The sequence below is a fragment of the Balaenoptera physalus genome (assembly GCF_965194825.1).
Source record: "Balaenoptera physalus genome assembly, chromosome: 6".
Classification (NCBI taxonomy): Eukaryota; Metazoa; Chordata; class Mammalia; order Artiodactyla; family Balaenopteridae; genus Balaenoptera; species Balaenoptera physalus.
In genome coordinates, this window is record NC_138885.1 from 131950076 (window position 1) to 131975635 (window position 25560).

Sequence of the window (25560 nt, forward strand, 5' to 3'; positions counted from 1 at the left end):
CGTCTAGTAGATGCTCAAAAAGTTGGCTGCTACCACCATCATCATATAATTATCCCTCCAAGGCAGCTTTGAGGAAGGCAGAACCAAACAGTGAGGAGGACGACGGATCAGGAAACAAAGTCCCTAGACACTGGAGTGTAACAAGCTGTCATATTCACGCAGAGCTGGGATCGCAGTGCTGGGGCAGGACCGCTCCGTCCACTGCCAACTTGGGCAGGAGAGCTGGGGACTTACTGAGGGTGTGAGCAGGGGAGGGCTGTTGAAAGTGATGGGCTTAGAACCATACTTTCCTCTTAACGGCCACAGAGACTGACTGACAACTGAAAGGAGTGGACCCAACTTTGACAAAAGGAAACAGAAACCTACAGTGAGTAAGGAGATTGTCAGAGAGTGCCTGATTGCTCTAAAAACTTGAGGTTTCTGGACTGAAAGAAAAGCTCCTCAGGATTCTGAGAAGCACTGTGAATTCTTGTCAGTTAATTCGACGGGCATTTTTCTTTTGAGCATCTTCCGTGGGCCAGCCCTGAGTTATAGCCCTCCTTCAAAGAATCTGCAGTTCAGGAGAAAAAGCTGACCTGTGCGCATGTATTAGAATGTGGGTCAGATGTGAGGTTAGCCCTGGAGGAGGACTGACGAGCTCTGTGTGGGGCTGTGCGGGGAAGCTTCACACCACAGAGGTGGCTCTGCCTGGGACTTCGGAGGATGAAGAGGTCACGGGGCCCTGGTGACCCGGGGTGTGTTCTAAGTGCAGTGAGCCACTGTTTGGAGGTTTCAAGCAGGGGAATGGTGTGATCCCCTCTAAAATGAACTCTGGCTGCTGTGCTGAGAATAAATGGTGGCAGAGGGCAGGCAGAGACAGGGAAACCAATTAAAGGGCTGTGACAGTGGCCGGCATGAGGTGGTGGTGGCTTGAGATGGGGAAAGATAGGCAGATTGGGAACGTTCTGGAGGTAGAACTGCTCAGACCGGCTGATGGAGGAGATGGAGAGGGGCAAGGGAAGAGGAACCAAAACGATTCTATGTAACTAGGTATGGGAACAAGTGGGCCACTTACTGACCCTGCTACTAACACTAATAATAGTATTAATAATACTAATTCTGAGCAAGCAAGATGTCACGTCCCAGGGGCGTGACACAGTCCTGCAAATAGAAGGAAAACCAGAAATTCAGAGGGAAGGAGACATAGCCTAATAGCAGCAGATTTGGAGAAGCTGGGGCATTCCGGTTGGCAGCAGTAGGAGTCACGCTGTGGGACACTGACTGCCTCTGACAAGGCTGAGGGGACTTCTGAGAGCACGGGCCCCCCCACGATTTCCCTAGAGTGAGACTTCAGCTCAAGATGGTGGCTGAAGACACACACGATTGTCAGTTCCCTTCCTAAAGGCAAAACTCACGGGGACAAAGAAAACAGGAGGGAAGAGAACGGCAACACAATTCTGAATGCTGGAAAGCAGATGGATAATGATAACCAACTTATAGGAGCCAAAAAAGCTAAATTTTAAGTATGGCATAGGAAAAGTTGAGACGCCTGACATACCACGGAACCACAAAGGGCATAGGAATCGATAGCAACCGGGGCCCCTGGAGTGAGGGTGAAGCTGGGGTTATAAACAGCAGGATTGGATGAAAATCTCTTTAAAAGCGTTAGACCCACCAGATCCCTGTCCGTGCCATGCAGCCGGCGGCTACCCCTCACACATTAGGCGGAAGACCTGAGCTTTATTCTCTGGAGGAGGGTAAGGGACTGGGGGACACCGGGCCTGGTGAGGGCAGAGGAAACTACCAAAAACAGAGGGCTCAACAACAGTTACTTCTGAACGCTGAGACGCCAGCCTTCACCCCTGCCCAGCTCGGGGTGCTGCCAGCCAGGCCCACACCCTGCAGGCAGGCAGTCGGAAGATTCTTCCTGGACCACGTGACCAGCCCAGGAACAAAAATCTAAAGACACTGCCATGAAGAGGTTCCCCACAAATCAACCCGTGAGGCCACCCAGTGGAGAAACCTTGCTGGACAGTCCCCCACTGGCACTCTTGGGATCCACAGCCAAGGACCACCAGACATTGGAGAGAACCCTGGAATAGGAAACGTGCAGGAAACAAATTATGACAGTGAAAAGAAATTGGACCAGGAAACAAGAACAGAATGCTACTAAAGGAGCATTCCGAGAGCAAAATAAAAATGAAGAAAAAGGAGGAGGAAGGGAACAGGAGATTAGTAAGGAAAAATAAAAACATTATAGCAGAATCTTTTTTCAGAAATTTTTTTTTTATTAATTAATTAATTAATTTTTTTTGGCTGTGTTGGGTCTTCGTTTCTGTGCGAGGGCTTTCTCTAGTTGTGGCAAGCGGGGGCCACTCTTCATCGCGGTGCGCAGGCCTCTCACTATCACGGCCTCTCTTGTTGCGGAGCACAGGCTCCAGACGCGCAGGCTCAGTAGTTGTGGCTCACGGGCCTAGTTGCTCCGCGGCATGTGGGATCTTCCCAGACCAGGGCTTGAACCAGTGTCCCCTGCATTGGCAAGCAGATTCTCAACCACTGCGCCACCAGGGAAGCCCAGAAATTTTTAAAATAACTCAAAGGAATGGTGGAAAGATAAAGTTAGGAAAGCTCCCAGAACGTAGAACAAAAGGACAAAGTGAGGAGAAATAGGAGAGAAGGGATTTTTGAAAATTAGAAGACCAGTCCAGGAGGTCCGATACCAATATAATGAGAGTCAGTAAGAGAAAACCGGGAAACAGTGAGAAAATACATTGAAGAAACAATTCAAGAGAAGTTCTCAGGACTGAACAATATCAGTTTCCAGACTGAAAATGGCCCACCGAGTGTCCAGCACACTCTGAGGCACATGCAACTTTGGAAAGTCTCATAACACTGGATTCTAAGAAAAAATCCTAAAAACTTCAAAGCAAAAGATAGATTATCGCCTGTGTCCGGGGTCCCCAAGACCATGATCCAGGTACAGTGAGTGATTCTCCAGGAAAACTCCCAGGACTCAGTGTAGAGTCATATAGCTGTGGTTTGTTACAGTGAAAGGACATAGCACAGTCAGCAAAGGGAAAATGTGCCTGGGATGAAGTCTAGGAGAGACCAAGCACAAGCTTCCAGAAGTCCTTCTTTCCCTCTGGGGGTCACGCAGGACATGCTTAATTCCTCCCTTGATGAGTTGTGACAACACATGTGAAATGTCATCTACCAGGGATGCTTGTTAGAGACTCAGCATCCCGGGATTTTACTGGGGGCTGGTCATGTAGTCACCTTCTGCCTGGTACACACCCAGACTCCCAGAAGGAAAACAAATATTCAGTGTAAACCACGCTGTTGGTACAAACACCACAGGCACAGTGAGTTGCTCTTAGTTCTGGGGATGCTGGGAACCCTCCCCAAATCCAAGGTCCTAGATGCCAACCAAGGGCCACCTTCAAGCAGACTTTCCAAGGATAGCAGTCAGGCTTGCCATGTGAACTCTTCTGCGTAAAGATGGATTAGAATGATGTGATGTTTTATTTCTCAGCAGCAATGCTGCAAACTAGAAACGATGGAGCAAGGTCTCCAGAGTCCTGAGGAGAATTATTCCTAACTTAGAGTTGTGTCAGTGAAGTGTGAGGGTAGTTTTCAGACATGCAAAGCTTCCAGAAATGTATCACCCCATCCCTTCTTTCTTGGAAAGCTACTAGAGATGTTGCTCTACCAAAATGAAGGCATAAACCGAGGAAGAGGACAACATGGGATCCAGTACAAGAGAGACAGAGGTGAATGGATTTCCCAGATGATGGAAAGGGAAGGCCCTAAAGTAACGGCTCTGCATCAGGCCTAGAGAAGGCTCTGCACCAGTCTGGAGAAGAGAAGGCCCAGAGGCTCTGGGAGAGGCTCCCTCAGGATGATGAAACTGATGAAAGTGCTTGACCACACAGAAAAGAGAGTTACAAACGGAGAGAGTTAGGACCACTGAAAAAATATGGCAATTATTAACTCCAGGAAAAACAGAAAGTTGTGTAGGAAAAAGAAAGCAATCAGGGCTTGTCTGTCAAGAGCATTCCCATAATAAACACTGAATGCTTATCTGGCCAAAATGATGATATAATTATTAGAAGGATGATGGAGGGACTGAAATTATACATTGGCAGGGGGAGGGGAACGGTGAAGTGGGGGAACAGGTTGTAAATGTGAAAGAGAGCTAAACCTTCATCTTCTACAGTGGGGAGTCAATATGTAATAAAAATACCTAAGACTGAAACACCAGGAAGTAACAATATAAGCATCTTATTTAGAGTCATGAAGTAAAATTCCAAAAGAATCCATTAAAAGAATTGAAAGTGGTTGCCTCTAGGGAGCAGGACATTGGAGGGAGGTGGGGTTGGGGAGTGCTATTGTTCATAAAAATCTTGTAGAACAATTTGAGTCTTTTAGTCGTTGATAGAAGTAAAAATATTTAATTTTTCATTTAGATATAAATTCAAAACAAGCACAAGAGGGAAAGGAGGAAGAGAAAGGAAGGAAAAGAGATAGGGAGGAGGAGAGAGAGAGAGAAGGAAGGGAGAGAGGGAGGGAGCTGAAAAGATGGACAGTCACACTGTCTCTGCTCCAGCCAGGCCACCCTTCCTGTTCCAGGCACCACCCTTCCCAGCCATGAGCTCCTCCCTGTAAGAGGAGCAAGGATCTGGGAGACCAGGCACAAATATGGTGCTCAGCCTGGACACGGAAAAGTCAGGATTGTTGATGGTCAAGTGCCAGAGTATAGTGGAGACTCTACATATTGGGTGATGATGAGAAAAATGAACTTTCATCCCTCTTCAGTCCTGCAGCTCATCAAGTCTCAGAAGTTTCTGAACAAGTTGGTGATTTTGGTGGAAACAGAGAAGGAGAAGACCGTGCGGAAGGAATATGTTTTTGCTGACTCCAAAGTAAGTGACGACAAACCACTAAGATGGGCCAAGAGGGGAGTGAGGAACGCACGATTTCTGAGGCTTGCTGTGTGCCTGGAAGTTGGTACCATGGGCTCACTCAGCTCTCACAACCCCTTTCCCACCTGGGAAAGCCAAGCGCAGGAAGCTGAGGGGGTGCGTTCCAGGCCAGCTGGGATTCAAACATCACAGCTCCATCCTCTCCCTTTGCTACCACGCCTGCCCCTGAGAGAGTGCATCCTTTATCAGCCATGTCTTACTAGCCCTGAGCCCCACTGGGGGGCTTTGAACTTCCCCGGGATGCACCCGGAGGCCCTCAGGGGCACCCCAGACTTAAATCTGAGTCTCAACCAGCGCTCCCTCCATTTCTACACTTTGCCCCACTCTGCAGAAGTGAGAGTCCCTGCCAGGCCTGGCTGCTGGAATAAGAGGTGGGTGGGCAGATGGAGAAACTTGGGATCTGGGCGTCGTGGTGGGCCTCTGTACTGACGGTGTCTCTGTGACCTTATCCCTCACGTCAGACATGCCAACCAGGGGCTGAAACCCACCCTCGCGGCCCTGCTGTTTATCCTGCAGTGTACCGCTCGGATGAGGCAGGGCACAGAGAGCTCCTAGAACGTGAGGTGTTGGCTGACTGTGTCGGCACCATGGCTTTGGGACAGGGCTCCTATCATAGGCTCACAGGGACAGCCCCATCGAGTGCCGGGACCCAGCTCTTTCTACCTGTGTGGCAGGGCTGGGCTGCTGGGAGGCCAATGGGGGGTCCGGGGGTGCCCAGAACTGGCTGAGAGGGTGAAGAGGACTGGGAGGAATGATAGAGAAGGAACTGGGAAAAACAAGGAAGTGGGGGCCAGACAGGTGGGGGAGGCAGAAACCTGGCTGGGCATCGTGCTGGGCACATGGGCAGAGGTCCAAAACCCAGTTCTGCTCATTGCCGCAAGCTCGGAAGGACGAGGCACAGCAGTAAACCGAGGCACTGATTATTGAGCCATTTGTAACTAAAAGCAGGTTTCCATAAAGACAGCCATCACAATTCTTCGTGAGCTGCTTTCTTCAGAGGGAACTTAGATTTGCAATTAGATTGAATCATATGAAATTGCCATCTACGTAGGTCTGAGACAGTCAAACACTGGTAATTTCATACGGTGCAGCCTAAAACTTTGGGGCATGCTTGTTTGGTCACCCTGCCCTATTGAACCGTAAGCTACGAGAGGGCCACGTCTACTTTGTGCCCTACTGTGTACCCAGGACAACTAAGTGAGGACTATTAAGAAGGCAACGACAGCCTTTGTGTGTTCTTTCCTTTTTAATTATTTTCTTGGATTTAAATTTTCTTTCATTACATAAATCATCTAATTCTCATTAGTGAAAAAGTATACAATAAACAAAAAGTTTAAAATAGAAACACCCCTATACCACTAGTAATCCTTGGACTCTTTCAGGACGGTTTTTGTTTGTGTTTTTTTAATACGAATGCAGTGGTGCTGTTCATAGTGTTTTGTCAACTGGTTTTTCATACTAAACAATGTATCTTGACCATCTACCCTTGTTGATGAAGTACTTCTGCACCAAAATTTTTAAAACCTACGGTCTTCTAGCATATGGATGACCTGTAATACAGTTAGTAATTCCTCTCCTAAGACTGGACGCGAAGGTTTCTAATATTTTCTGCTGCAGTCCGCACGATGTGGTCGGGTCTTCGAACAGTCCCTGATTCTTTCCTTAGAGTCAGGTCCTTGCAGTGGAAGGGCTGGGTCAGAGAGAAGCCGCTCTCTTAAGACCTCGGACACGTATTTCCAGGTGGCTCTCCTGGAAGTCCACACTGATCTGCGCTCCCCTCAGTTTTCTCGAAGCTGACCAGTCCTTTGAAAGTATCATGTGTGGGGAGGCAGAGGCCTGTCTGAGTCTGTCTGCCCTTCAATCCCTAGAAGAGAGAAGGCTTCTGCCAGCTCCTCCAGCAGATGAAGAACAAGCACTCGGAGCAGCCGGAGCCCGACATGATCACCATCTTCATCGGCACCTGGAACATGGGTGGGTCCACATGCCACCCCGCCTCCCGGCACCTCCCCTGGGGTTCTGCTTTGCTGCCTCAAGCACCCTTACCTGTCACCCCCCAAACCCCAGTCCCGAGACGTGGGTACCCATCCTGAGACAAGGGGTAAGAGAAACAAGCCCTGGGATTCTCATACCCCAAGTGCAGCTGAAATGGGTTACGTTGCTTGTCGAAACTGGAAAGTCTGAATATATGGGTGAAGAGGCTCTTGGGCACCTGCCAGCCTTGGGCAGCTTGCCAAGGGGCTTCAGTCCTGGAAGGAAGAACTCTCTTTTTGATTTGGGCTGCCAGGTTTATTGAGCAAGAAAGAGAAAGAGAGATGATGCCTAGTTGAATTTGAATTTCATATAAACAACAAATTATTTTTTAGTATAGGTGTTTAGCTAGAAATAAATACATACTAAATATATATTATGATAAATATATATACTATATATATTTACATACTAATATGTACTAAGTATATATCATATACTAAATATATAAATATATTATACTGAATATAAATTATACTAAATAATTATTTAGTATAACTATTCAGCTAGAGATAAGTGCAAATATACACCAAATATGCATTGTACTAAATATACATAGCATACTTAGGTGCTAATACAAATTTTTATACTAATATGAATTACACTAAATAATTATTTAGTGTAAATATTCAGCTAGAAATTTTAAAAAATTAAGTAGATACAGAATGTCTAGTTAATTTAAATTTTAGACAAACAGTTATTGCATGGGACATACTTATTCTACAAATTATCCATTGTTTATCTGAAATTTGAATTTGACTGGGCGTCTGTCTCGCCTGCTTCTGTCTGGAGCGGAGTCAGGACCACCTCCCGATGCAGCACAGTGTCACCCAGCAGCCCCCCGGGAGGAAGAGGCTGAGCAGAAGCCCTTCGTGGAGGGGGAGGGGGACAGTCCGAAATAGAAACGCACCATGGGACTCCTGGCCTGTCGCTGGGTGGAGGATGGGCTGGCGTTCCAGGAGGGAAGTCAGGAGAGCTGCCCACCCCGATTCCACCAGCCCCTGCCTCCCCAGACCTTCACGCCCAGAGATTCCAGGGGCCACGGCAGCGCTGAAGTAGAACCCTTGCCCAGTTCCTGTGTCCTTCTCTCCCCACCAGTGTTTCTTATTGGCCGCCTGATTTCCTCAGCTCTCACGCTTGGGGGTTCATGCACGTGGGCACCGGCCCCTTCCCGTTTTTCCCTCTGCGAGCCTGGACGTCTTAGATTTGGCTGGGCACGGTTCAGGCCGGCATGGAAGGAGCTGGCCAGGGCCCTGCCGCACCAGGGCAGCATGCGAGGGTCTCCCCGAGCAGAGACCACCGGGCCCCAGGGTTTGTGCTCCCATCCTGAGCCACAGTGGGAGCAGAGCTCGGTGGCAGTCAAGTCACTCCAGTTCTTGGCTTCTTGGCACTTGTGAACCAAGAAAGGTATCTCTTTGAGAAAAAAGTTTACTCAGCCTCCAAGGGCATTTTGAGGGAAATAAATCTTTATCATCATTTCTTTATCAAGCTGTTTCAGCTCAGCTTTTGAAATGGCACTAGGGGGGCCTCCATGCTCTTCCATTTCTCTGGCTAACTCCCGCACACCTCTTGGTTTTCGGCTGAGATCTCTCTTGTGCAGTGAAGGCACTGTTGTCTCCTAACCATGGGTTAGAAGCCTCCGTGCTAAACTTGTCAGCCTACAGCGTTCTCTCACCACCAATGGAATGTAAACTCCTCGAGGCCCGTGTCTCAGTTATCACTAAAGCCCCAGAGACTAGGACAGTGTCTGACATCTTGTGTACTAGTTCAAGTTACGGAATCTTCAGGTGTTTCTAGTCTTTGTAACTTAACTCTATGTTTACAAAGAAATGTAACTGAGGGAATTACCTGGCAGTCTAGTGGTTAGGACCCCACACCTTCACTGCTGAGGGCCCGGGTTCAATACCTGGTCAGGGAACTAAGATCCCGCAAGCTGTGCAGCGCTACCAAAAAAAAAAAAAAAACCTTGCTTTAAAACATCAGTATAAAAAAAAAAAAAACTAAAAAGAAAAAGAAAAGTAACTGAGTTCTCACCCTCCCTGACATCCTGGGGGATGATAGTACCTAGTTCTTTAAGGTATATTTCGTTGGGGGAACTGAATGGTTTCCAGTGACTATGTGAACCTCTCCCACCCCCCACGTCTGTTTTGAATTCTCCTGATGTACCTCTGACTCACTTGGTGTTGGGTTTTGCTGTTGAAGGTAACGCCCCCCCTCCCAAGAAGATCACGTCCTGGTTTCTCTCCAAGGGGCAGGGAAAGACGCGAGATGACTCTGCTGATTACATCCCCCATGACATTTACGTGATCGGCACCCAGGAGGACCCCCTGGGAGAGAAGGAGTGGCTGGAGATACTCAAACATTCCCTGCAAGAAATCACCAGCATGACTTTTAAAACAGTGAGCAGTGGCCACAGTCCTGGGTGGGACTCCGGGGCAGTGGGCTGGACAAATCAGGAGCATCTCAGAAGCAAGAATGTGCTCAGTGGTCCCCCCGCCTCCCAGGGCACCTGCATCCAGAAGTTAATGGGGTCTACTGGGGTCCTCCCCCTTCCCTGCCCGAGCTTGTAGGGCATCTTTACTTCATGGAAATCTCATCAGTGCCGGCTCTCATCTTTAAGACGCTTTGTCTCATCTGTGAGGCATCCTTAGGAGTCCCCCAAAGTGTAGCGATTACAGACAGGGCGCCCCACACCTGGGGCGAGGGATGGGTGTGCATCTCTTGCTCTGGGGTCAAGCACTGTGTCCTGGCCCAGGGTCACAGCCTTGTCCTCCCCGCCAGATCGCCATCCACACCCTCTGGAACATCCGCATAGTGGTGCTGGCCAAGCCCGAGCACGAGAACCGGATCAGCCACATCTGCACCAACAACGTGAAGACGGGCATCGCCAACACGCTGGGTGAGCGGGGGGGCTGTGTTCCCCGTAAGCTCGCTCCTGCCGACACGCGCGTGTCCATCCCACCTGGGATGGGTGGTCCTCCCAGCCTAAACGCCCTCGGGGTCTATACCAGTGCTTCTGGGCGTCTGGCAGAATGTGGGTTCCGACTCAGTACGTCTCAGGAGGAGCCCAACATTCTGTTTCCAACGAGCTCCCAGGTGGTGTCAGCACTGCTAGTGCACGGACGCTACCTTGAGCGTCGCGGACCGAGGACGGGGGTTGACAGACGTGCTGTGAAGGGCCAGGTAGTAAGTACTGTAAGCTTTTCAGTCCACGTGCACCTCCTCAGCCCTGCTGCTGACACACGAGAGTAGCCACAGACAGCAGGAACATGAGTGAGCGCGGCCGTGTCCTAGAAAACTGTATTTACGAACAAGTCACGGGTTCAGCTTGGCCACAGACTGTAGGTTATGATGCCTGGTCTAGATCTAGACGGACTCAGGTTGGAGGTGGAAACATTGGTATCAGCTGTGAGCCTGTGGGGACCAGTCAGGGTGCTTCAGAGAATTGAAAACAGCAGAGGGCTGCATGCCTGTGAGTTTGAGTGTGTGAGTCTGTGTGTGAGAGAGACAGTATGTGAGTCTGTGAGTGTGTGCCTGTCTGTATGTATGAGTGTGTTTGTGAGTCTTTCAGTCTGTGTGTGTGAGTCTGTTGGTCTGTGTATGTGTGTGAGTCAGTCTGTGTGTGTGTCTGTCAGTCTGTGTGTGTGTGTGAATCTGTCAGTCTGTGTGTATGAGTCTGTGTGTGTGTGTGTGTGTGAGTCTGTGTGTGTGAGTGTGAGTCTGTCGGTCTGTGTGTGACGTGAGTGCGTGAGGGCAGGTGCACCCACACGGGGGCCGTGGGCTGAGGCTGAGGGCGAGGCCAGCGGTTTCTGGTGGCTGGTGTCAAGGACAGGACAGAGCCCCAGAGGTAAGAGGAAGTAGAATAACTGCTGGCATTGAACGTGAAAAGCTGTCTCAGCCTTTCTGCTGACAAACCGCAAGCTGCCCGCGTCCACGCCCACCTGCCCTCCCTCCTTCCTGTGGCAGCTGCCCTGCTCCGAAGCCCACACCCTCTGCTGCCCAGGAAGCTCCTCTAGTCCTCGATCCCCGGCCGCCTGGGCTGCCCGCCCCCTCCCACCAGCCCTTCCCCAGCCAGCAACGCGCTCCGACTGCCCGACACAAGGCAGAAGCACACCTCGGCCGGCCTCCCCCCGGCCGCCGCCCCAGCCCTGGCTCCGGGGACGGAGCCGAGTGTGCCCCCAGCCCCCCAGCACGGTGCTGGGCCTGGGCTCCCGACCACCGCTCGCAGCGGCCTGCTCCCACGGACAGACGGGCGGCGGGACGCTTTCGGGAGCGAGCGGCCGGCAAAGCGTGTGTGGCGGGGGCTAGAGCAGGTCCAATACTACCTGAGACGGCGTCCAGGGGCCTCTCTGATGGGGAGGCATTGGGACCCAAGTCCGAGGGCAGAGGAAGGGTCCTCATGGGAGGGGGGTTCCACGCAGGGGAACAGCGAAGCCAAGGCCCCGTGGTCCCTGGGCTCAGCTCTAGTGGGTGATGGGACAAGGCCAGAGAGGGAGGCAGGAGGCCTGGGCAGTCGGAGGGCAGCTTGGAGGTGGAGGAGTTCCCCTGTACCAGACCCTCCCTGCCTCCCCTCCCCGTCTCCTGGGGCTGGTCTCCCCCCTTACCTCCCCCCAAATGGCTCCCAGCCATGGGGAGCACAGGGCAGGAGCTCAGTGAATGCTGGATGACTGGCGGAAGATCTACGACCTCTTGGAAAGTTAAGACCTTGTACCCTGTGCAAGGCCGTGTGCTAAATGCTTTCCAACTATTACTTGATACAGGCGCCCTGTGCGGGCAGGGACTGTCATTAGTCCCATTCGCAGACAGGGCTCTGGAGGCTACAGTGATGTTCCCTAACCTGTCCGAGGCCCTGTGACAAGGAAGTGGTGGGCAGGGATTTAAACCCAGGCCGCACCGCAGGGTGGGGAGAAAGCTGAGAGGAGGGGCCTCCTGGGGGCGAGGGGAGCAGGGCTGCCTCACTGCCAGGGGCAGCGGGGTGGGGGGTCGGCGGGGGGGGCGGGCAGGAGGCCAGGCCTGGCTCGGCCACTGGCTGGACTGTGGCTCCCCTGAGTCCCGAGGGGCAGAGCCGGGTGATCTCCAGGGCCCTTTTGCTATCCAGCCCAGACAGAATGTCAGCCACTTGGGTGGTTTTAAATTCTGAGTACCAAATTCAAAAAAGGAAAAGGAAACAAGGGAAGTCAATTTTAATAATATATCTTATCAAACCTCATACGTTCAAAATATGACCATTTCAATAGGTATTCAATATAAAAATTTATTAGATATTTTACAGTCCATCTTTGTTACCGAGTATTACAATTCCGATGTGTCTTTTACACTTTTACATCTCAGTCTGGACCTGTACATCTCAAGTGCTCAGTATGTACGGCTCACAGACGCCGTGATGGGCGGAGCAGGTTCCCAGACTTCAGCATGTGTCAGAACCACCTAGAGCAGGGTTGGCAGACTTTCCCTCCAAAAGGCCAGAGAGTAAATATTTCAAGCTTTGCAGGTCATGCATGCAGTCTGTGTCATAATTACTGGACTCTCTCTAGGGGCGTAACTGTGTTCCAATAAGATGTTATTTATAGACACTGAAATTTGAATTTCATATCATTTTAATGTGTCACAAAATATTCTTCTTTTGATTTTCCCCCAACTGTTTAGAAACATACAAACCGTTCTTAGCTGGTGGTGGGTCAGTGTCTGCCTAACCCTGTCCTAGAGGACTTGTTAGACGTGGGTTACTGGCTCCCACTCCTGAAGCTCTGATTCAGCAGGTCCAGGGCGGGGCCTGAGATGTGTACTCCCAGCAGGTTCCCAGGTGGTGCTGATGCTGTTCTGGGGAACGTACTTTGAGGACCACTGGTCTCAGTATGGGTTTCGGTCTCTCCGGGAAGCTGGAGTTAGCTGGTGGAAGGTCACCACCTGCTGCCCCCCAGCCCTGGGCTCCTCTTTCTGAATCTCCTTCTCAGGGTTTCTGGTTCCTTTCAATGGTCCTGCCTGGGCATGTGGAGAAACTAACACACACACACACACACACACACACACACACACACACACACCCTTAGAGGGAGATGCCAGGATGAGTTATCACCAGTAGCCTCCTCCCTCAGCCCTGCCGAGAACCCCAAGGTTGCTGGCCACTCATCCCATTTTCCTGTTGTCCCGGAGGAATCTCGCCCCCCGGTCCCTACCACCTGTCCCATCTCCCACCCCAGATAAAGCTGTTCTGCCTTCTTCCTTGGCCTCCACTTTCCCACAGCGGCGCTCTCCCTCCTGATGAAAGACATTGCTTCACCTTGATTTCCTGCCACTTGGCAGCTTTGCCCGTTTGATGCTCTGACTTCTTCCTCCCCCTCCCTTTAGGCAACAAGGGAGCCGTGGGGGTATCGTTCATGTTCAATGGAACCTCCTTGGGGTTTGTCAACAGCCACCTGACTTCCGGAAGCGAAAAGAAACTCAGGTAATGGAGCCCATCCCCCAGGAGCAGGGATTGGGGTTATTTGCCCAGACAGACCTCAAACCCTAAACACCATAAGGACGGCTCAGCCCTTGGCTGGGACCCTGTCCGGTCGGCCTCTAAGGGCTTTTCCCGTGTTCTCATCAAAGGCAACTACAGCTACATCCACGTGTGGCTGAATCTTGCCTAAAGGACGGAACAGACATTTCCTCGTGTCACTAACCCAGCAGACACCTAAACACCACTCCAGCTCTCAAGGGAAAACCTCATCTGGGGCGCCCTTCCAGATGAAAGCGCATTTTGCCTGTTGGTGGCCCAGCACGCAGACAGCCATCTAGAAGCCTGATGATTCCGAGTGCCTGCGGAGCGGATGCTCCCGGGGCCCTGGCCTGCGTTCCCAGTTCAGCCTAGGGGCTGCATGTGCGTGGTTTGCTGCAACAGGGCTGGAGATTTCAGTCTCACTCCCCGACATGTCCCCTCTGACTTCCTGGCACGGGCAGTAGGGAACCTATGCCCCTGTGCTAAGCTGGCTGCTTTTTTGTTTAATTAGGCGAAACCAAAACTATATGAACATTCTCCGGTTTCTGGCTCTGGGAGACAAGAAGCTGAGCTCCTTTAACATCACTCACCGCTTCACCCACCTCTTCTGGCTCGGGGATCTCAACTACCGCGTGGAGCTGCCCGCCTGGGTGAGGGGCCGCCCTCCCGGGGCTGGGGACGCACAGGGCAGAGGCTCCTTGCATCAGCTCAGGGCAGAGGGTCAGGGAGACACATGACCGGGCTGGGCCAAGGCAGCTACTCCTCTGGGGCTCGACACTGGTCCCATCACGGAGCTGCTGCCTTTCTTTACGGCTGGCCTCTGCTCACGCCTACTTGCCACATAACTGTCCCGGCCACCCCTCCTCACCACCTGTCTGCTGCTCTGGTCCTCTGGCTAACCAGCAGTGGCCCCTCGACTTGCCAGTCCCAGGTCCCCAGGAAAGGCTGAAGTCTGCAGAGACCAGCTCCATTTTCTCCCCAAATCACGGGTCACCGGGCAGCCTAAGGAAGGCATTCCTGAAGTTGGATGCCCATCCAATGAGCAGCGGTCAGAGGGGCCACATGGCACAGATGGCCTTGCTCACTCAGGGAGGGCAAAAGATTCCCTGGGAAGGGAGTGGGCAGGCATGGCCCCAGGACACGCCTGGAGCGAGACTCAGTTGCTCCTGAAAGATGGTGCAGAGGCCAGGCATGGGAGGAGAACCGTCTGCCCCTTGTGTACCAGGAACACTTTGGCACTGCTGTCTGTGAGGGGAGAGGGGACGGCAGAAACGGACCTGATTTTACAGGGCAGGAGAGGCTCCTGGAGCACAAGTGGTCTGAGAAAATGGCCTTGGGTCGGTTACAGGCCTCTGACAGTTGGGATTGAACTCGGGCTTTCGGACTCCCCTCCCAGATGTTTTCCCAGCCCTCCCACATCCCTCGGCCTCCTCGGCCTGTCACTGGCACAGCCGCTTTTAGGGCCCGTCTGTGCCCCCCTCCCCCTCCCCAGCCCCTCCCTCCCTCACAGGATGCTCTTCGGGAGCTTTCCTTCTCTCCCTCCTGACTGAGCAGGCAGAGGGGAGAGGGGTGGACAGAGGCCCCACAAATCCCGACCCTTCACAGTTTAAGGGGCCGTCCACCCATTCACTCCCCAGGAGGTCAGCCAGGTGCATTCGCCAGAGCAGAGGCAACGTAAGTCTCAGGAGAGAGGACAGCCGGATTCCAAGGATGGCACACCCCACCGATATCACACCGACTCTCGGAGTCCGAGCCCGGATCACAGAGGCCCAATGCCCATAGCTTCGGGGGCTGGGGTTTCAGATCCTTTCATGGCTTTACAACAGGCTGTCTCACAGAGAGAACAGACAGCAAGGGAGACATACCTACCCACCTAGGGAAGCCTTATAAAAATGATGCTAGAAGTCGGTGCACAAAAATAGTATCCCTCTGTAGAGTTAGAATAGCCAGGAGCTTATGTTACTGAGTTGATATTTCACTACGATTGCAGAGTTTTCCATATAAAACGGTTGAGTGTAAATAAGCACCAGCCCAACATCCCTGGGACCAGGGTCTAGCGCAGCTTCGGGGACTCGGGTCCTGGCACACCAGGCAGGAAGGTGGCGATGTGCCTCTTACCATGTTGGTGAAAGGGTTGTCTCACCGGTGGCTTGGCCGTGTCTTTGCTCCAGGAGGCAGAAACCATCATCCAGAAGATCAAGCAGCAGCAGTACGCAGACCTCCTGTCCCATGACCAGCTGCTCATGGAGAGAAAGGAGCAGAAGGTTTTCTTGCACTTCGGTGAGAACCGCCATCCTCTCTCGCGGGCCCTCCCCCTCCAGCATTCTGTCTCCCCTTCTCCCAAGTATCCTCACCGGGGGGAGGATTACGCCTGGAAAAGAGGGAAACTTGGCCAGACGTGAAACATGGGAAATCAAAACTGAAACCGTGGTTTTGTTTGGTTTCAGAGGAGGAAGAAATCACATTCGCCCCCACTTACCGTTTTGAAAGACTGACTCGGGACAAATACGCCTACACTAAGCAGAAAGCCACAGGGGTGAGTCCTCTTCCCCGCCCTCCGTCTCCACCCCCCTTGCACACCTCACCCCTCTTTTGTCCATTCCCATAAAGGTGAACGGGAAGTGATAGAGCCCCCTCATCCACTAGGTAGCAAAAAAAGAAATAAAGCTAGAAATCATATGTTGATTGTGTCACAGAGCAAAACCCTTCCCTAAGGAGAGGCATGTATCTGTTTGAATGAGAGTTTTCTCCAGATATTTGCCCAGGTGTGGGATTGCAGGATGATATGGCAACTCTACTTTTAGTTTTTTAAGGAACCTCCATACTGTTCTCTATAGTGGCTGTATCAATTTACATTCCCACCAACAGTGTAGGAGGGTTCCTTTTTCCCCACACCCTCTCCAGCATTTATTGGTAGACTTTTTGATGATGGCCATTCTGACCAGTGTGAGGAGATACCTCATTGCAGTTTTCATTTGCATTTCTCTAATAATTAGTGATATTGAGCATCTTTTCATGTACCTGTTGGCCATCTGTATGTCTTCTTTGGAGAGATGTCTGTTTAGGTCTTCTGCTCATTTTTTGATTTGGTTGTTTGCTTTTTTGATTTTAGGCTGTATGAGCTGTTTGTATATTTTGTCTCTTTTTTAAGTCCTGTACTCAAATATATTTGCTAATCTGCCAAGTCAGTCATCATTACACAAGCTTCTTTGCTGCAGGACTTATCAGAGCCTTTACAGGTTTATGAGCATGTGGTTCTCTATGGGAAAATTCGTGTGCCAAACTCAATTGGTCATGAAATATCAATTAATATCTTATGAGACCACTTGTGTTCCACGGAACAGTGTTTGTGGAAACTGTAATAAAGCATCCCTTCATTCTTGTTCAACAGATATTTACTGATGACCTATGATGGGCTGGGCACTGTCCTAGGTCGTGGGAGATCAAAGATGAGTCAGATGTCTGCCCTCAAAGAGTTTGTAGTAGGAAAGACAAGACAAGATAAATACACAACTAACTAACCAGAGATGGAATATAATGCAATGCCCAATGCTGTGAGGAGAGGCCACAGAGGGAAATGACCATCAGGGCAGGGAAGGATCGCGGAGGCTTCTTGAAGAGGGGCCACTTGGGGTGCCTGAAGGGTGCTTGGATTTCGACAAGACAAGGGCTGAGGGGGCCTGATCCACTTCAGGTAGAAAGAATTGCCGGAGCAGATGCCAAGGCAGGAAATTCTGGCATCCATCCCCTTCTGGGGCCCAGCCCAGGGGAGCCAGCCCCATGCCAGGTCCTGGGGGTTAGAGGTGCGGCAGTGATGAGCTTCCCTGGGGCCACTAGAGACCTGGGGAAATAGAGAGCATTCTGGGCATGACCTGGACTCAGGGGCACATGGGAGACTGGATGGAAGTGAGAGAGAAAGGCCAAGAGTTGGGGAGATGCCAGAACAAAGCAGGAGTTAGAGAAAAAAAAAACACACTGAGAGGAGGAGAGCAGACTCAGGACTGCTGCAGTGACAAGGCTGAGACCCGGGGCAGGACACCTTGTGAGGTGCCCACTGGCTGCTGTGTGCCTGGGCTCGTCTGGTTTAAAGGCACCCTCAGGGCAGGTCCCTGGGGGTACATTTGGAGGCAGTGAAGGGATGGTCTGGTTGGATTTGAATATGAGGAGAAAGAAACTGGGGCCTGAGGTGGCAGAGAGGGGGGCCCTTGATGCCAGGCGAAGCGTCTTCACCTGTTTGATGGGCACCTGTTTCAGGAAGCCACTGCAAGTTCTGCTGAGGGGCCCGCAGCGTCACAGTGATACACAGAGAAGACTGGTCTGAGTCAGTGTAAAGGATGCGGGTGATGCACGGGACCAATGAGGAGGCCAGTATGGAGGCTCCAGCTGAGAAATAACTGGGCCTGAAGCTGGGGGGAGCCCGTGAAAATGAAAGAAAAGGAGGAAAGCAGGATATGTTGATAGATCTGATTGACGTTGATAGAAACTGTAAATCAGAAGGCGGGGCTGGCTCGGAGGGGAAAAATAGAGCTTGTTTTCAGATTTACTGTATAACATGACTGGAAGATCCCAGAGAAAACATCCAGAAGGCAGCTGAAAATACTAGACTGATACTAGGGCTGAGTTGTAGATTTGGGAGTTGTCTGCACAGAGAAGATGGTCAGATCCATGGGAGTAGGTGAGGTCACCAAGGAGTACATGGACGATGGAAATAGAAGAGCTGTGGACAGATTTGGGGGTCATCTCCATTGAGAGAGGAGAGGAGGAAGCAGAGACAACAAAGGAGACAGAAAAACCGTGTGTGTAGGTGGTGGAAGGGCCCAGCAGGCAGCTCGCAGCATCACAGAAGCCGGGGCTGAGAGACTTGCCAGGATCAGTGGTCACCAGCGTGGAATGTGAGCCAAGGAGAACGTGTGTGGTCATTGGAACCTTGCACAAGCAGCTGGACTTGGGTTCAGGGATTGGGTGGACACTAAAAGAACAGTTGACATAGAGTCTTGGAGGTGAAATCCAGACCGCAAGAGGGTAAGGGCGGCTCTTTACCAAGAGTGTGCAGGTGAATCACTGGTGAAGCTTTTCAGAAATGCAGATGCCTGGACCTCCTTCGCAGAGGTTCTGATGCAGCAGGTCCAGGGGTGGGGCCTTGCTTTCTGGGTCCTTGTAAAGCTCCACCAGCAATTGACCGGAGCAGCCAATGCTGAGAACTGCAGTGTTACGAATAGTCTGGCAGCATCTATGAAATCTAAACACGCACCTACCCTATTCAGCAATTCCACTTTGTTGTATACCTGAGGGAAAGTGGTGCATTTGTTCACCCAACAACAGATACAAGGGTGTTTATAGCAGCTTTGTTTATAATGTCCAAAAACTGGGAACAACCCTATTTCTATCAACATTAGAATAGATCGATGTGGTTTATACATACAATGGAATACAACTACGCAATAAAATGAAAGAACTTATACAAGCAACAGGGTGAAGAAGGTTGAAAGAAGCCAAATGCAGAAGAATATATCCTGAATAAGTCCATTTATAAGTTCAAGAGTTGGCAAAATTAATCAATGGAGACATTATCCCCAGTAGTGTTTACCTCTCAGAGGCGGTATTGACAAGGAAGGGGCCTGAGGGAACCCTTTGGGATGATGGACATTTTCTATATCTTGATCTGGGTAGTGGTTAAATGGGCGTATACAAATGTAAAAGATCCTCAAGCCATACAGTGTAGATTACTACACTTTACTCTATGTAGGTTGTTCCTCAAGTTAAAAAAGAGTAAATGGGCAGTCCAGGAGTAGAGGCAGTGAAAACAGAACATTCTTGAAAGAAAATTGGCAAAAAGAAGAAAAGAGAAAAGTAATGGAAGGCTCTTTTAGGATGAGAACGTTTATGTTTGTAGGCAGAGGAGAAGGAGCTAGAACTTAAGTGGAAAATGAAATTCCTTAAGGAGGGCTCTTATCATTGCCAGCTTGCCTTGTCTGTCACACCCAGTGGACATCTTACTCACAGTGTAGCTTGGAGAGGGCTCATCATAGTATATGTTGTTTGAAAGATTAGATGTGTATGTGGAGGGCTGGATGGATATGTGGATGGGTAAGTGGATAGATGGATGGATGGATGGATGGATGGATAGGTAGATGAGGGATGGATGTGTGAGTTGACGGGTAGGTAAGTGGATGGATGGATGTGTGAATGAGTGTGTGGATGGATGGTAAGTATATAGGTGGATGAATGGGTGCGGGGGGTACTTGGAGTGTGTTATTAAAGTGAGTGGCTGGGTTGAATATACAGGTAGAGGGGTTCATCTGAGTCAGAAAAAAAAAGTAAGAGAATGTAAAAGTACAAGAGATTCTGAAATAGTGAGGAGGGTAAGGAAGCACAGCCAGGTGAATCGATCTCATTCTAAAACAGGAGTCCAGGTGTCTGAAAGTGTGGGGCGTGGCCTTGGAGCTAGGACTTAAGGCAGGCGGAAAGGGTTTAAAGCCACCTCTGGGGAAATCCTATAAAAACCAGCAGCAGATGAATCCAGGATTACAGATGCAATGCCTCGATCTCTTCTTTTACGATGTATCTTTTAAAGTAGCATGCATTTTACAAAGCTTTGACTTTGACTTGCAGATGAAGTACAACTTGCCCTCCTGGTGTGACCGAGTCCTCTGGAAGTCTTACCCTCTGGTGCACGTGGTGTGTCAGTCCTACGGTGAGTGGCAAGTTGAGAGGTCTGACTGCCCTAAACTAAAGGACTCCAGTCTGTCCATCTGTAAAATGGGAGAACTCCCTGCAACCCCAGTCAGGTGACCTTAAAGAGGTGATGCATCCTGTCCCATCTTGAGCTGCAACAGAATAAATATCTTCTGGTTTGGGAAACATTTGAATTATGGAGCACTTTTTAAAACAAATCTAGATTTATTTTTTTGAAAAGAGCCTATTAGGTTTGAACCATATAAAAGTGGTGTTTTCATAGATCAAATATTACCTATTGGAAATTCATATGGTTCAGCCGAATGCATATCATGAGTACACACACGTGTTTGGGGGAGATTTAAAGATAAACTGGGTTAAATTGATGACAAAGACACAAGATGCAATATTAAAATAAATAATTATGGAAAAGTTATCCAGCCCCGTTTCACCCCCGCAGAGTGGAGGTTTTGCTGCTGTCCAGTGGCCACCTTCCTGGCTCGCACCCTCTGTGGGGACCGGCAAATCCCCACGTTCAATTCAGGTCCCATAAAGTTGAACTGGTTTCCATTCCTTTCTTGTGTGCATGCCTTCTGCTGCCCAGAAGGGCCCAGAGCAGCTACCCTGGGCTAGTTTAAGGCACGCATGCTGCAGTCCCCTGGCCTCTGAGCTCTGTCCCCAGGAGGGACTTCACTCCCCTTTAGATGTGCGGAAAGGCAACCCACTCCCACAGCCAAGGAACTGTTCTGCTTCAAAACCTACAAAGGCCCACATCCCACCCTCTGCACTCAGCCTCCTCCCTTGTATGTCCCCTCCTCATACCCCATCCACACCCGCACTCTCCAGGCCTGTGACCCTTCCTGCCGCCGGCCATCACCCCGGTCCTCTCTCAGCGCTGCCTCTGTCCCTCGTCCTGCAGCTCCACGAGTCCTGCCAATTCTGCAGTCGAGTCTGGCTTCCAGCCACCCTCTGCAGAAATTCAGGAGAAAGTGGTGGCTTGTGGTATTACTGCTTTTTGAGCCTAAATCTGGTTTTCAAAACGACCCTATCATGGGGGGTTTTATTTTACTTTATTTATTTATTTTTTTTTTCATTTTTTTTTTTTTACCATCTTTATTGGAGTATAATTGCTTTACAATGTTGTGTTACTTTCTGCTTTATAACAAAGTGAATCAGCTATACATATACATATATCCCCATATCTCCTCCCACTTGCGGCTCCCTCCCACCCTCCCACCCTCCCTATCCCAGCCCTCTAGGTGGTCACAAAGCACAGAGCTGATCTCCCTGTCCTATGCGGCTGCTTCCCACTAGTTAGCTATTTTACATTTGGTAGTGTATATATGTCCATGCCACTCTCTCACTTCGTCCCAGCTTACCCTTCCCCTCCCCATGTCCTCAAGTCCATTCTCTACATCTGTGTTTTTATTCCTGTCCTGCCCCTAGGTTTTTCAGAACCATTTATTTTTTTTTAGATTCTATATATATGTGTTAGCATAGGGTATTTGTTTTTCTCTTTCTGACTTACTTCACTCTGTATGACAGACTCTAGGTCCATCCACCTCACTACAAATAACTCAATTTCGTTTCTTTTTATGGCTGAGTAATATTCCATTGTATATATGTGCCACATCTTCTTTATCCATTCATCTGTCGATGGGCATTTAGGTTGCTTCCATGACCTGGCTATTATAAATAGAGCTGCAGTGAACATTGGGGTGCATGTGTCTTTTTGAATTACGGTTTTCTCAGGGTATATGCCCAGTAGTGGGGTTGCTGGGTCATATGGTAGTTCTATTTTTAGTTTTTTAAGGAGCCTCCATACTGTTCTCCATAGTGGCTGTATCAATTTACATTCCCACCAACAGTGCAAGAGTGTTCACTTTTCTCCACACCCTCTCCAGCATTTGTTGTCTGTAGATTTTCTGATGATGCCCATTCTAACTGGTGTGAGGTGATACCTCATTGTAGTTTTGATTTGCATTTCTGTAATAACTAGTGATGTTGAGCAGCTTTTCACGTGCTTCTTGCCCGTCTGTATGTCTTCTTTGGAGAAATGTCTATTTAAGTCTTCTGCCCGTTTTTTGATTGGGTTGTTTGCTTTGTTGATATCGAGCTGCATGAGTTGCTTGTAGGAGGGAGACTCATCTGCAAGCGGCATTGAGGAGCTAGGAGGCCATAGCTGCTCCCTGTCTGGGCCGTGCATTAGGGAGGGGGAGGAAAGCCAGGCCTCGCCTGGGAGGCTGCAGTGACTTCCAGGAAGGGCCAGGTTTGAAACATGAAGGGAAAGTTTGAAGAGGTAGGGAATTTTGCTAACAGTATTTCATGGAATGCTGGAGGAGGGTTTAATGAGTTATGAGTGGGCAGGAAATTGGGAAAGAAAAGGGGATGAATGTCCAGAGCTCAGGAAATGGGGATAAACTTTGAGCTTGAGTCTCATGGTGGTGACATCAATAGCATGTATCAGTTATCTATTGCTGTGTAACAACTACCTTAATATTTGCTTATCATCCAGCAGGCTAGTTCAGGCTGCTGCTTCCTGGTCCTAGGATTCCCAGCTGACAGTCCCAGATGTGGAAGTACTTTTTAGGTCTCTGCTTGCCTCACATTTACTAATGTCCTATTGGTTAAAAGAAGTCACCTGGCCAAGCCCAGACTCACTGTGGGAGGGTGGACCCACAGGTCGTGGTTATAGGGAGGCCACCTAGGTAGGAGTCCACCTCCCAGGATTCAGGCACAGTTACTGTAGTGCTAATGCTATCACGGTCAATACACATCTAAAGTATTTTTAAGAACATTTTTTAAAACTCCGCTTGTCCACCCTTTAACTTCTCCTCTTCTGTTGCCACCACAAACTTGTAGCGCCTCACTCGGCCTGACTCCTGCTCGTCCATCATCTCCTGCTTCACGCAGCACCAGGTCCTCGCTGACTTCTTCCTGCCAGTGGCCAAACATGCTCTAGACTGCTGCCCCTCCTACACCTTGCCGCCTGTCTCGGGGAAGGGATGCCCTCCTCCTTGCCTGGATAAGCTTTTCACCTGGGCCCTTTGCTCCATGCTCTCCTTCTAGCCCAGTCCCAGCATTCCCACTGTCCCCAGTCCCAGCACCTCCACTGTCCCAGTTCCAGCACCTCCACTGTCCCCAGTCCCAGCATTCCCACTGTCCCCAGTCCCAGCATCTCCACTGTCCCCAGTCCCAACACTTCCACTGTCCCAGTCCCAGCACCTCCACTGTCCCCAGTCCCAGCATTCCCACTGTCCCCAGTCCCAGCATCCCCACTGTCCCCAGTCCCGGCACCTCCACTGTCCCAAGTCCCGGCATCCCCACTGTCCCCAGTCCCAGCATCCCCACTGTCCCCAGTCCTGGCACCTCCACTGTCCCAAGTCCCGGCATCCCCACTGTCCCCAGTCCCAGCATCCCCACTGTCCCCAGTCCCAGCATCTCACTGTCTTTCTTCTTCTCATTCTCTTTCTCCATCCATCTCACTGTTGTTTCAAGTTGTCTCTTTGAGGGTTGTTTGCAAGCGAGCAATTTTTTTTTCCTGTTTATTGGCCATCTATAGTTCTCTTGTGAATTTTCTGCCCATATCCTTTGGTTGGTAGAGGAGTGGTATGTTTATTTTTTCTTTGCTGATTTGTAAAAGCTGTATCGGGAAGGACTTATATCTGTTTATTGCCTTCTCGGTCTCCTGTGCTGTGTCTTCTTTGCCCACTGATGCTGGGTGTGTCCTGGAGTTTCATCCTCACCTCTTGTCATCCTTCATGTCTTCCCGGCAGGGCCAAAGCGTCCTCGAGGCCTCTGCTTCCACCTAACGTCATGACTCCAAATCTGACGATAAATCTCCAGCCCTGAGTACCCAGCCAGACATTTCCACGTGACATATCAAAAGCACTTAGGACTCAGGATTCCTAGACCTCTGCTCTTTCTCTTACCCCCTCCAAACATGCTCTGCTGCCTTCCCTTCTCATCTAAGCACGAAGCTCCTTAAAAAAGTCATCTACACTCAGTGTATGCACTTTATCGCCTTCCACTCTCTCCCGAAATGTCACCTTCAGTGGAAGGTGCCATTTCTCACTGGTGGGCTCAGTGACGCTAAATCCCCCTCCCACTCTGGGCTGTGAGTGCCTCATCAATACAACAAAATGCTTAGACCAGAAAAAGCTCCACAGTTCATACGCGCAATGATCTATATATTTAAAAACTCCCAAGTCTTTAGGAAAAACTACTACAGCCCACAATTAGCCATGGAGGAGACAGGGTCCCACTCTTTCACTACTTTCAAGCGTGGTTATGGAAGGTCAATGGAACAACAGGTACAAAACCATGAAACTTCTGGAGGCTTCCATAAGTGCAAGTTGATTTCTGCCATGCGTTTGCAATCCTTGGCTTGACCAGAAGGGTTTCTCCTTCCCTGCTCAGAAATTCCTTCCCTCCCCTGCAGGCAGCACCAGTGACATCATGACAAGTGACCACAGCCCTGTTTTTGCCACATTTGAGGCAGGCGTCACCTCCCAGTTTGTCTCCAAGAACGGTAAGCGGTGGGTGGTGTCCATCCCTCTGTTCTCCATGCGGACGGAAGGCCTGGGTGCGCATCTTCTGCTTGCAGCAATCAGTTGTCTGTGTTAGATAAAGGCTTATCCTTCCAGGCAAGTCCACAGTCCATCCATCGGGTCCCTTCATGTCCAAACCATATCATGATTTCAGTCCAGATCATGTTCTTGCTCTCTTTGGCAAATATACCAGCTTTTTTTAAGCTTCAATGTTAATACAGTCTTTAAAATTGGGAAAATGAGTGTTTTCCAAGGTGTGGCACATGTGCCACCAAAGACAATTCTGGGTGGGACATGGATGAACATTTATTAGTAAGGCATTTATTTTAATATGTTTTAAATATGACTCTTCTGTGTAAGGCAAGAAACACTGGTTTTCCGTTTAGTCTTATGATATATCTTTTTATTTAAATACGTTTATTTACGTTTTAAAAGTGAGTCTATTTAAAGAAAATGTTAAGTCAATCTTAGTGCATGTGCGTGGTAGGCGGTAAAAATTGTGAAGATAGGTTGCGGGTGACTGAGTTTGGGGAAACATCAGAGTTAATAATACTCTATAGATTTGCAGGTAATTTTTCAAATAACCCAGCTCGGCCCTGGTAGCCAGGCCAGCCTCGTCCCAGCAGGGGTCTGGGTGTTGTCTGTGGCATGTCCAGCCCTGGGTCTGGGTGACCGGGGAGCCATGTTGTCACCTCCTCTGCCCACCCCCCACTTCCATGGTCAGCAGACATCATTTAGGAGGGCTGAGTGCAGGGCCCAACACAGGTTGGAAAAGCCTGTATTTCTCTGTGTCCTTGGTGCCCTGAGGGGTGTGGGTGAGGCTGGAACCCTGTCTTCTGGGACACTCTTGCCCATAGGCTGTTGG

The 25560-nt window shown here is 50.1% G+C and overlaps 1 protein-coding gene across 1 annotated transcript in view; it reads left to right on the top strand.

The window, feature by feature from the left end:
* Positions 1 to 25560, top strand: part of INPP5D (inositol polyphosphate-5-phosphatase D) — a 129728-nt gene that overhangs the window by 85336 nt on the left and 18832 nt on the right. Inside the window, exons 10-19 of the mRNA XM_082465999.1 lie at positions 4795 to 4901; positions 6830 to 6932; positions 9192 to 9388; positions 9771 to 9888; positions 13338 to 13434; positions 13982 to 14120; positions 15642 to 15750; positions 15918 to 16006; positions 20083 to 20164; positions 24587 to 24676. Of these exons, the coding sequence (XP_082322125.1) occupies positions 4795 to 4901; positions 6830 to 6932; positions 9192 to 9388; positions 9771 to 9888; positions 13338 to 13434; positions 13982 to 14120; positions 15642 to 15750; positions 15918 to 16006; positions 20083 to 20164; positions 24587 to 24676 (1131 nt within the window). The remainder of the gene's footprint in view (positions 1 to 4794; positions 4902 to 6829; positions 6933 to 9191; positions 9389 to 9770; positions 9889 to 13337; positions 13435 to 13981; positions 14121 to 15641; positions 15751 to 15917; positions 16007 to 20082; positions 20165 to 24586; positions 24677 to 25560) is intronic.